This window comes from Fistularia commersonii, chromosome 6, assembly GCF_037954325.1.
Source record: "Fistularia commersonii isolate RoL2024-O1a breed Wild chromosome 6, RoL_Fcom_v1.0, whole genome shotgun sequence".
Taxonomy (NCBI): domain Eukaryota; kingdom Metazoa; phylum Chordata; class Actinopteri; order Syngnathiformes; family Fistulariidae; genus Fistularia; species Fistularia commersonii.
Window position 1 is genome coordinate 20980162 of NC_141289.1, and position 12106 is coordinate 20992267.

At 49.2% G+C, this 12106-nt stretch overlaps 1 protein-coding gene across 2 annotated transcripts; it reads right to left on the reverse strand.

Annotated features, from left to right (window-relative positions):
- Positions 1 to 1994: 1994 nt before the first annotated feature.
- Positions 1995 to 11874, reverse strand: LOC147233658 (uncharacterized). Of its 2 annotated transcripts, none has more exons than XM_086148669.1 (3): positions 11711 to 11874; positions 9993 to 10983; positions 1995 to 7615 (listed from the first exon to the last, which is right to left on the reverse strand). In XM_086148669.1, exons 2-3 carry the CDS (start codon positions 10975 to 10977, stop codon positions 5247 to 5249), a joined length of 3354 nt encoding a protein of 1117 aa, XP_086004795.1. In that variant the 5' UTR covers positions 10978 to 10983; positions 11711 to 11874; the 3' UTR covers positions 1995 to 5246. The 2 variants fall into 2 exon arrangements, with proteins under 2 accessions (XP_086004795.1, XP_086004796.1); XM_086148670.1 differs by lacking the exon at positions 11711 to 11874 and having other exon boundaries at positions 9993 to 10173; positions 10299 to 10584.
- Positions 11875 to 12106: the final 232 nt, after the last annotated feature.

A 12106-nucleotide genomic window follows, 5' to 3' on the forward strand; every position in this document is an offset into this window, starting at 1 on the left:
CCCAAGTACCAGCAATCATTTGATCGATTGTCCTTTAAAAAAAAAAAAAAAATCATTGGGAAAAGTATAAATTTGAAGAAAATTTCAAGATCATGTTATGGCTTTAACATTTTTGTGAAAAAAGCTGGGCCGTCCCGAGTGAAAAACCAGCTAAAATGTGTCTTCTGGATGATCAGTAATCACAGATGTCGAACATTTGAGTTTCAGCATCATTGCTGTGTACTTTTACTTTTGAACAATTATTACTTCCTTGTGAATGTTTCCATCTGCAGTAAAAGACCAGATTAAGGTTTTTCACTTCCTGCAGTCACTTATTTTTGTAATCACAGCAGCGCGATCAAAGTCTGCATTTGCTGCCTCACCATTTTCATGTTGTTTATTTATATCTTAAAAATCTTTCGTTTGTTTTCTGCTTTGGCCTGACGTCACATCATGTCGCGATGTCAAGTTCTCAGTCGGACGTGCGCGGCGGGTTCCTTTTTGTATGCTTTGGTAAATAAAAAAGAAATATCACTAGCGCCGCGGTGTGTCTCCGTCTAGACGTCGGCCGTGGTCACGTTCAACGTTACATCTTTTAAGATTCAAGATTCCAAGTGTTTATTGTCCTATCTGCTGGGTGGAATTGTGTTTCCCCTCGTCTGCCACGTAGGGCGCCGTGTTGTTCAGGGCTTTATTCACAAAGTCAGAGTAGAGGTGTGTGTTTGTGAGACAGACAGACAAAACTAAAAAGGTCAACAGTTTGAGAATTTCTACTTACTTTACGAGGTGCAGCTTTTGCGTGTTTAGCGTCCGTGGCAAGTGTGTAGAGGATGTTCTCACTAGCAGAACCAGTTTATTCACAAACTAGAACTTTTGAACTACATGAGAAAAAAGATGTCTGGCGTCCTGAGCCGACACCGCAGGCGTCTCCTGAAGATTCTTGATTTCAGCGTCCCAAAATCCTGATTGTCCGGACTATAGATACAGGAAAATCCTTCAAGTTTTTGCCAGGAAATGCTTATTTGATAAAAATGTTGATACACTGCGGTCAAATGACCGTAGCAATCTGAAGTTCACAATTAAAACTCAAAAGTGTTCCTATATCCCCATATGAGATGACATGAGATGAGAACAACTTTATTTATCCCGAAGGAAATTCTTGTGCCAGAGTTTCAAGTAAAAAAACATAACAGTAATAGATAATAGAAGAAAGGAGGAAGAATAAGAAATACAATGAAATATGAATTGTCTTAACTGTTAACTGTAACTACAAAGATTGAAGGTTCCCTGCGGCTGAGGGAAGAATATGGGGGAAAACCCATATTTGGTTTTATGCAGAGAAAAAAAAAGCATATACACTGCTCCAAAAAATAAAGGGAACACTTAAAAAACACATCCTAGGTCTAAATGAATGAAATATTCTTATGAAATACTTTGCTCTTTACACAGTTGAATGTGCTGACAACAAAATCACACAAAAATGGTCAATGGAAATCAATTGTATCAACCCATGGAGGTCTGGATTAGGAATCACACTCAAAATTAAAGTGTAAAAACAAAGTCCAGGCTGATCCAGCTTTGATGTAATGTCCTTAAAACAAGTCAAAATGAATCTGTGTTGCTTCCTGAGTGGACACTATGATTTCACACAAGTGGGATTGACTTGGAGTTACATTGTGTTGTTCAAGTGTTCCCTTTATTTTTTTGAGCAGTATACAAAGATTGAAGATTCCCTGCGGCTGAGGGAAGAATATGGGGGAAAACCTATATTTGGTTTTATGCAGAGAAAAAAAAAACACATATAACTCATTGTTTGAAGACCATTTTCAAAATGAAAAAGAGAACTAGCGTTTGTATAGAACAAAAAACAAACCCCACTTTATTAGCAAAGACACAGATTTATGAAGACTTTCACCGACGTTCTGGAGGGCTCTCCTTACATGGCTTCCAAAATGTTAGAACGAAGATGATCATCAATGGCTCATTGTGGTGAACAAGGAACTCCCAAAACAGGCTTCATTCAGGCATGATTTAATATCTGTTTGCATTGAAATTTAGATCAAGAGTGCCAAACTTCATTGATCCTTGTATTGAACTTCTCAACACATGCATCCAAACTAAGAGTCTGTGGGGTCTCTGGTCTTCTCCTTGTGGACTCTGCTCCTTGTGACCAAAAAAACTAAAACGCTGTAACAAAAAGTGAAATGAAATGGTGAAAAAATCGTATTTTAACACTTCTGGCCATAAATCAGATTGGCAACATTTAACTTGTTGACTTGCAACCAAATAGAAGTATAAGTTATGGAGGGAAAAGGGGGTTCCAATGTCCCGACAGTTCAATGGAGCAGCTGTGGATCAGTTGGCCGGACGGACGTCCCGGATCCTATTTTTGTGTCCAAGCGTCCTCTGGCGAGGCACCGAGCCCCGGGTTGCTCCTCGGTGGCCCGGCTAGCTCCTTGATCCTCGGTGGCCCGGCTAGCTCCTTGCTTGGCAAGGCCTTTGCCTGTGCGCCGGCTGACCGGGACAAAAGCTCCAAGTCATACTTGGGAGATGTAACGCAGGGTGTGTGCGCTCACCTCAAAATGAAGGAAATCCGTGTCAAGTCTTTTCAGTCTTTTAGAACCCTGGTGGTCACCCATAATTTGCAAAGCCACGGTTGGGGAAAAGCTCCCGAGGATGCGTGGATGACCTCTAACGCAGAAGGATCTGCTTTCCTGGCTCTATCACATGTTAAAGGTGCATGGAAAAAGTCAAGTGGCTGCAGTGCATACCTTACAGGATGGAACCCGGGTGCAGCTGTCAACTACACATTTCAGGGGATTGGCTTCTGACAAAGCTGAAATTCTTGGAATTCCACAGTGTGTGTGTGTGTGTGTAGCTCAAGGACCTCATTCACTTTCTGTGGAAAACAGTGATTTTAGCAGGTGTCAGCCACAATAAGCTCTCCAGAGCGCTTCAGACACACTTTGAACTCCCACGGCAGCAGCGGCAAGCTCTGGAATGCAATGAAAGATTAAATACGCGAGGCTTTGGAGCTCGTGATTTACATTACAACTTGAAATTAGTAACTAGAAAATCTTCTGATCGGCCACGTTGTCTCAAACAGAGAAAACACAAAGTACCACAGACGGCCGCAGTACGTCTGCGGTACGATTTTCGCAGCGACGTCATTCCCCAGCTGCTGACACATGGTGTCTGTCCAGGGTTTTAATGCCTCGGACTTTGAATTTAAATCTCCTGTGTTGGTCAAACAGGGCTTGCAGCTCCCGGAGGGAACCCCGGCAGCCGCTGGTGGTACCTCTGCTTGGTTACTTTAAGAAACCCGCCGTAAGCAATTCCTTGACCTGGAGACGGTTGGGCAGTGCGTGCATGTTTGCAAAAACAGCAGCATCACATACTGTACCCTCGGGATTTCGACTTCAGGAGCTTCTTGTCCAATCAAGAAAGCTGAAAAAGCAATAACACCGTAAAAGTAAACTTTCAGGGAACTGGCCCGCAATACCGCCAGCGACCGTCTGAGATGATGCTCTGAAACGGTGAAGGGTTCGAATCACCGCCTCGTCACGTGACTCAGAAGTTCTGCTTTAAATGAGCAGGAATGCAAGACGAGGCCCGAGAGCCTTGGGATCCCCGGCTGACGGGGCCTCGTGTTTGGTGGAGGGCGGAGAAGCTCGTGTTGGGGCGGCGTCCTTTCTCACGGTGCAGAGACTTCTGCTGGCCATGGAGGCTCCAGGGTGTCTTCTCATCTGCCACCCCTGGATGGGGAACCACTGCCTGAATCGAGCTTTGGACCCCGGGATGAGTTCTCAGCTCTGCTGCGCCACTCCGGGTGGAGGGTCCACCCTCCCGAGGGAGGTTCTGGTGAAGGAGAGGGTCGTGAGCTCTGAACAGCCATGGGACAGAAGAAGCCCAAACCAGGAGGTGGACGGCGTCCAGGATCCGACGAGCGCCGAGCATCTTCATCCTGGTGAGTGGCTGCGACGCTGACAGGCATCTGTCAAACTGTTCATGTCATTTTTCCTCTTTATTTTCCGGCCTTCATTTTTGGGGTACCTTCCGATGGGCAACGTGACAACGTCCCAACCCAACTGTCAACGTCTTCGCCTGAGATAACAGGGAGAACTTTAGCCCGCCATCCTTTCTCTCAGGGACGCATGCTGGCCGTTCATCACGGCGGCAGCGCAGCCACAAGTATGTGGGCCTGCAACCGCAAGGGGAAGCAATAAATAATTTGCTTGACTCACGTCTAGTCAGATAAGATTTGTGTGTTTCCCCATCCGTACGCTGCCGCTCGTTTGGCGGTTAAGGCTTTCTGTCGCCGCGAGCTCGTGCACACTTCGCACCGACGCCTGGATCACATGGGAAAACCTTCCAGCGCAGATGTGAAACTGATAAGATCAGCGTGAATCGCTGCCTCTTACCGGTGGCGCCGCTGTGGTGACCCGGGCCTGAAGCCGTCACGCTGACAGACGGTGTCACGGGAACGACCGATCAAAAATTGGCATTCATGCTATTTCCTGTCGGAAGTCCAAATGCATCCTCCTCCTCAAAGCTCGTAGTGTTCATTTTTTTTGGCCTTTTAAAACCTCCTCACAGCCTGCTGACCTTCCCTCTGATTGGCCTCCGACGCCCACGACGACTGGTGATCAGCTCAGCGGCAGCAGGAAGAAGTGGACGGAGAGCCAGAGGTTCTAAAAGAGGACACTGACCTTCACGTCGGCGGATTAACTCGGCCGCCGGGACGCTTTACCTCCTCCTTTTTTAACCCGTGGATTTGTAAGAATGGGTGGTTTTTTTGCTTGGTTTAAAACGGATTTAGTTGGATGGCCAAAACAAAACCCAGGATGGGGAGCGTGGGCTTCCCCCTGAAAACCACTCACTCGCTGGTTCACACATCGGCAACTTAAGGTCTCCTACGACATCCTTTGGGACTGTTGGAGGAACCCGGAGAGCAATGGGGACACAAAGAAAGGCCCCTCGGAGGGAACCAATCAGGGACCTTCTTGCTGTGATGTGGAAGAGCTAAGCGCCCTACAAATACAAATAAATTCAGAGAAAAAAAAGAGAGGTATCAAACGGCGTGGCCGCGCGGTCTGGTTATCTTCTCTATCTCTGGTGGCTCCTGGTTGATGGGTCACCTGTGGGTCGACACCAGACGCTTCAGTGCTGCTTTAGAAAAATAAGGGGTTGCTGCTTCTGGAAAAGGAGAGGAAGCTGGAAGCTCCCGGCCTCCTCCTGGAGTCTCCTCCTCCTCCTCCTCCTCCTCCTCACTCTTCCTCTTCCTCCTCCTCTTCGTCCTCCACCAGCCTCCAGCCTCTGGCCGCCGTCCCCCCCCCCTCCTCCGGGATCAGCCTCCATCCCCTCTCGTTCCTCTCCTCCTTCCTCTCTTCGCTCCCGTCCTCCTCCTCCTCTTCTATCAGCCTCCACTCGCTCTCCTCCCCTTCTTCTCCACCCCTCCACCTCCCGCCTCCTCCATCTTCCTTCTTTAATCCCCGCCCTTCCTCTTCCTCTATCAAGCTCCAGCGTCTCTTCAATCTCCCCCGTTGTCCTCCATCTTCTACCCCCCTTCCTCTTCTGGTGTCATCCCCCTCTCTCGTGGCTTCCAGCAGCGTCCATCTTCTCTTTCTGTCCTCCTTCTCCTCCTCCACATGTTCTACCGCTCCACCTCCTTCCCCTCCTTCACTCCCAGCTTCATCCCCCTCCTTCGGTATCAGCCTCCATCCCCTCTTCATAACGTCCTTCCTTTCCTCATCATTCATCCCTCTTTCCTTCCACTCCTCTTCCTTCAGCTTCCATCCCTTCTTCCCCTGAGTTGCTCCTTCCACCTCTTCTAGCATCAGCTTCCCTTTGTCCTTCTCCTCCAGCGCCGTCCTCCTCTGTTTATCTCCGTCCTCCGCTGCTTCTTCCATCCTCCCCCCTTCCTCGCTCTTCTCCTCTTCCTCCTTCTTCATCACCTGCTTCCTCGCTGTAAACTCCTCCGCCCAGATTTCTCTTCCTGTTTCTCCTTCCTGCTCGGTCTTCACGGCGCTCCTCTCCATCGTCCTCTTTCCTCTCGTCTTCCTCGTCCCTCTTCCTCCTCCCTTCTTCCTCTCATTCTCCAGCTCCTCATCCTCTATCGCACTCGTTTCTCTGTTCCTCTCCTCCTGCTGGCTTTTCTTCTCTTCTTCCTGAATCCCCCTCTTGCTATTCCTCTCCTCCGTCTGGCTCCTCTCGGTCTTTCCTTCCTCCTCCGTCTGCCTCCCTTCCTCCTCTTTCCCTCTGCTGGCCATCTTTCTCTTCTTCCTCCCCTCCTCTATCTTTCTCTCCTCCCGCCCGAGCTCTTCTATTCCGAGCCGTTCTTTCTTCTCCTCCTCCTGCAGCTCCTCTTCTCTTTTTCCACCCCCTCGCTCTTCCTTCTGTGATCCACCCGCTTCTGTCTTCCTCTTGTCCTGCTCTTCCTCACTTGTTTCCATCTTCTTCTCCTGCAGGTCTTCCTCCAGCGTCGCCCAGCTTCCGACGGTTCTCTTCCTCCCTCTCTTCTTTCTTTCCTGCCCCGTCTTCTTCTCTTCTTCCCCTACGACGCTCCATTCGCTCTTCCTCTCCACCTCCTGCTTTCCTTCCTGGATCTGGTTTTCTCTTTTCTCCTGCTCTCCTCCACTGAGGACCATCTGATTCTTCTCTTGCTCTTCCTCCATCCTGCTCTCCTTCTCCAGATCTTCCCCCAGCACACCTTTCTTCCCTCTCGCTGGCTTCCTTTCCTTCTGCTGTGTCGCCTCCATCCTGTTTTCTTCCATCGTTCCCTTCTTTCTCTTCCTCTCAGCCTGTTCTTCATCCTCTTGCCTCGCCGTCTTCTCCTTCCTCTCCCTCTTCTTCTCGTCCTCACCCCTTTTCATGTCTTCCTTCTCTATTTCCTGCCTTTGTTTATTCCCCTCCGTTTCTTGCTTTCCCTCCGTCCCACTCCCTTCTTTATTCCTCTCCTGCTCCTCCCCTCCAGCTGCTCCTCCCCTTCTTCTTCTCCTCTTCTTCTTCACAGTGATCTGCATCTCTTCTCTGGCGTCCACCCCCTGGTTCCTTCTCTCCACCTCCTGCTCCATCCCGGGGCTATAGATCTTCCTCTCTTCCATGTCGTGCTCTTTCATTTCCACGGCGCTCCTCGCTCTCTTCCTCCTCTCCAGACCTTTGACGCCCCATGTTCTCGTCCTCCTCTCCTCTCTCGCTATCCCCGTCGGGTGGTCCTTGCGGTCCTCCAGGTGTTCCTCCTCCTCCTCCATCATGCCCTTCCCTTCCATCATCTGCCCGGCTCCTCTCCGTGTCCTCCTCTTCTTCCCCTGTTCCTTATCCGCCTCCTCCTCTTGCCCTCCACTCCCGATCCTCCTCTGGTCCACCTCCGCTCCCCTCCTGGCTCTCCTCCCCTCCTCCTCCACCTTCTCCCCGTCCTCTTCTTCTCCGCGGGCGTTGCAGCGGCTGCAGTGTCTCCTGAAGCCGCCCAGGAAGTGGGACCTGAAGCAGCAGAAGGGGCAGGCAAAGCGTCCGGGTCGGTGGGCGGCGCGCACGTGCTGCTGCAAGCGGCTGGGCAGGAAGAAGCAGCGAGGGCAGTCTTTGCAACAATATGGGCGCTCCACGTCATGAGAACGCACCACGTGGCTTATGGCAAAGCCTGCGGAGACAAGAAAGCAGCGTTTAATACTGAATGACAAAAAAAAAAAAACCATGGGAAATCCAGAACAAAAGGTTTCAAAAGCGTAAATGACGCCGCTTTTTTTTTTTCTATAGAAATGATTCGTTTCAAATGTCGCTCCATCCAGGAAAGCTTTTTGCCGGTGTGGTTCGCTGTGTTCCTGGGGTGGCCGGCGCTCTGGTATCTGACACCTGTGTTTTTCCTGTAACAGTTCCGGCTCTGCTCTCTTACAGCATCACTGCTGCAGATCTCCGCCGCTGTACAACCACATGCCACCGAAATCACCTGCATCAACCCGGACGGAGACAAACGGGTCATTCGGACGACGGACCCCAAACTCTGGGCTCTGCTGCCGGCAGAACAGCCCCCGCAAAGATGATGGTGAATATCTGAAGGCGCTCACACTCCAGTCAGTGGTTCTATATGTGCCTGGATGATCCCAACGATTTAACTTGACCACCTTGAAACCACTAATGTGCTCCGAGCAAGAGCCAGAGTGATTGTAGCTGCAGAAGCAGCAGAGGCTCTGGAGTGCAGCCCTTCAATTCATTTATGACAAAATGGTGCAGTCTGACATTTTGGGGGAGTTTTTCCCATTTTTTTTAAGTAGTAGAAGTCTGTAGGGACGGCGTAAATTACGCATTTCAGAGGTGTTGGCTGAGAGAAAGGAAAGGACCGAACGTTCCTCCGGGATGGAGAGGAGCACATCTCCACACCGGACAGACGTTTCATCAACACACACGGTTTTTTACATTTCTTGTTTTGGACATGATAATGTCCTCTTACATTGACACAGTGTTGTTTGCATCATTTAAGTGTTGTTTTTCACGGGCTGGCCAAGACTCAAAGGGTTCCAGTGACATCATCAAAGGTCAGCCACAGCATCCTTTCTCCACAGGCAACATGAGCAGCAACACATTGTGTGGTCGCCATCTCATGACGCACTGCTGAGGAGTCATTCACAGTCCAGCGGCGCAGAGACAAGGCAAAAAATAAGGCCCATTTTATTTATTTTTTTTTAGGTATTCAGACTTTGATGATTTAAAAAAAAGAAAGGGGGTCTGATTTTCAGACGTCTCAAAAGGTCGCTTTGCATTCCTCTGGTTCTGTGGACTTTGGAACTGGAAAGCACAGTTTGTTGTTTTTGCATACTCCAGAGTATTTTTGTCAAAGCTGGTGAGGACTCTGGTGGTGGCAGCCAAAACCAAATTTTCTGACTACTTGTTGTTCAGTCTGAACGGCTGTCACAAAAAGCTGGATCTGAGCCTTGTAGTAGATGCTCAGAAACTGAAAGGCTGCACAAAGTCTTCTGACAAACACTGTCAAACACGATTCTCAGAGAACGACTTACTCTGAGAAACACGACAAAATCTTTCGAGCACTAGTTTGAAAGCCGTCCCGAGAACCGTACGATGGGACAGGATGTTCTGTCTTGAAGACCCGAGTCAAACGAACACATGCATGGTTTGACCGGTCGCAGTGTATTCTGTCCCTTTGCTGCCGGACAAGCATACTTTAGTCAATGTTCAAAAACATTTTAGGCTGTGCATCTAAGCTGCTGTATAAAATGTAGAGAAGAGGAAACGGTTGTCCTTCAGAGCGACGGCTATTCTCGGGCCTTTCTCGGAAAGTAGCCTGCTCAAGAAGAGTTTGCTGAGCGGCTCAAATGTGTGTCACACGGTAAGCTTTCTGAATGGAGTCCCTGGAATAGCACCTCCACCCGCTCCTGGCTCAGGGCCCTGCTGGCCGAGAAGCTTGAGCGTCCTCATCTACTGACGCCAAAAATAGTCAGAAACAATTTTCACATTGGCTCACTGACAAGCACAACGTATAGGTTTTGGCTGCACACGTGGGAGGTTGTTTGACTGCTCGGCAGACAAACGGCGATCTACTACCTGCTCCGCCGCCATCGCGGGGCAGGATCTGTGGACGGACTCTGCCTCGGTGTAAAGTAGAGATAATAATTGGACGACCGAATAGAGAATCTGAAAATGGATAGGGAGGCGCCGCCCTGCAGTCTCGTCTCAAACCTGATACGGCTGGATGCTGCTCTCTCATTTCCAGATGACCAGATACATGTCGCCAGGTATTTCCCGGCATGTTGTTCTTGGACGGATGATTTTGGCCGCCACAATTGAGATCTTTGGCAGAGTTGCCGGTCAAATAGTTGCATCCACTCTGTCAAATCCATAGGCCCCAAATCATCCTCGCTCCCATTAACAGGCACAGAAAAATCCTTGAAATATTTCCTCCGTTTCTGCCAATAAGAGCAAAATGTGTGTACAGAGTGTGGTGCTTGGAAAAGTAATTCTTGTTAAAAAATGTCAAGAGAAAGATGTTTAAAAGAAAATATCACCTTTTAATTTGGTCTTCCAGCCACAGATGAGGCACACAAAGCGGTTGGAAATGAATCTGACCACCTTTGCCGTCGCCTTGATTTCTTCCTTCAGAAGTTCCCCGCTCAGGCCGGCCGCCTCCTCCTCCTCCAAGCCGCTTTGGGCTCGGCTGGATGCCGTCAAGGTATCCCGCCTGATGGACTGCGTGGCATAGGTTTTGGGGATGTCATGTTTACGCACCACATGGGACACACCTGCTGCTTTCAGCTTGTTCTTCCAGCCACATATCAGGCATCGATACACGGAGCCGTCAAACATCAGCACACCTTCGTCTCCTTCGCTCTCGGGTTTGATAGCTTCCGGCGTCTGAGTCGTATGGCTGCGTCCCTCGCCGTCCTCCTCGATGGCCCTCTCGCTTCCAAGACCGTCCGCACCGACCGCCTCTTTTCTCTCGGCGTTCCTGTCCTTGTCATCCTTGTCGTCTCCCTGGCATCCCTCCCGCTTAACCGTTAGTTCCTGCCAGCGTCCGTCCGGCTTCGCCGTGTCCTCGCTACAAGTCCTTTCTTCTTTGTAACTGATCCCGGCAGCGTCCCGCTCGTTTTCATCACAACGCTTGTCCGCATCCCTCTGGCGCTCATTCCCGTCGCCGTTGCACTCGTCCCTTCCCCCCTTGCACTCCTCCACACACCCGTTCACGCCGCCGTCCTCCCCACCGCCTCCTCTCTCATCTTCACAATGTTTGGAGATGATGTGCTTGTATAGCTTGGTGAAATCTCGGCTAGTGAAGAAACAATCGGCGCAGTGGAACAGCTGCGCGCCGCTCTGGTACATGAGAATGTTGCCGAGGCGACCGACGGCCACGTGGTCCAGGCTGTGAGGGTGAGCGGCGGCCATGTGGGAGAGCTGGTGGGTGTGGCTCTTGGAGAAATGGCCACAGAACGGGCACTGGAGGTGCGCCACCACACCGACGCCCACCTCTCCGTGAGCCTGGGTGAGGATAGACATGGCTGTCTGTGGAGAGGAGAGAATATTGTTTTAGCCATGGCAAAGTTGAAATGTTGCTTTGATATCTGAAGTTGTTGTGGTTCCAGAAGGCTTTGTTATTAAAGTTAGGATGAATCTTTAATTGAGTTTCGCTCATCTGTAATATTTAACACAGCGCACGGACTTGATTGGAAAACTGTAACGTAGCTGTGAAATTTCAATTCATAATGAAGACCGTAACAAAAACCCCAAATCAGAAAAAAAACCTTGAAATAAAAAAAAGGAAATAAACGTCCAACAGAGCTGCCCTCGGACATTCAAACGGACTGCTCTTTTGCTCATCAAAAATACTTCAATCTCTTCCAGATTACACAACTATGTTATAACACTATAATCATATAACAATATATAACAATTATTTGTTATCCGTAGGGGACAATTATTTTAATCTGTATGTTTCAAATACTTAAATGACACCACAATAACATTAACCAGCCACTCGCATGCCGCTCTGTCTTGAACAAAGACAGCAGGCTGGAACATAAAACTCTTACAAACTTAATGACTTTCATTTCATCTAAAACTTATTATCCCAGTATTTCCCGGACAAACCGCTGTCATGAAATATCCGAAGAAAGCCGACCGTTATTCTTGATTCAGGTTCTCAGTGAGCTGAAGAATAACGACCGCCGCTAACAAGCTAGCCGTCGTGCTATTGCGTTTTGAATGTATATCACCCTTTTGTCCCACTAACCTGGCCGCCAAGATTGCTGTGGTTAAACGTAGTGGGTCTCTTTAATCAGAAGTGACAACAGAATCCCACCAGGAAACGATTTGAAGTGATTTAAACCATCGTTGATGCTCGGGAAACACGCCGGGCGGCTCCACGGTGGTCGAAGCGCCGCAGCACTTTTCCCTGTTTACCTATGACGACATAACTGCTGACCAATGAAAGCGCCGCTTGAACTCACGGCGACTCTCGGGTAAATTATCGCGAGATCGGGAGATCCGACAGGCGCTGCGGGAAGGACCGTCACGCGTGAAACATTACCGTGGCTCATTTCGTTTTATCTGCTTCATTAATCTTCTTATTTTATTGTGACGTACCACCATTTAAAGCGCAATGTTTAATTAGAGAACGCGTACTGGT

Bases quoted from the DNA above. Each gene is read 5' to 3' on its own strand.
- LOC147233658 (XM_086148669.1), bottom strand. From the start codon at position 10,977: ATGTCTATCCTCACCCAGGCTCACGGAGAGGTGGGCGTCGGTGTGGTG. The intron at 7,616-9,992 runs GTGATATTTTCT...TTGTCTCCGCAG, and splicing joins CTGGAAGACCAAATTAAAAG to GCTTTGCCATAAGCCACGTG.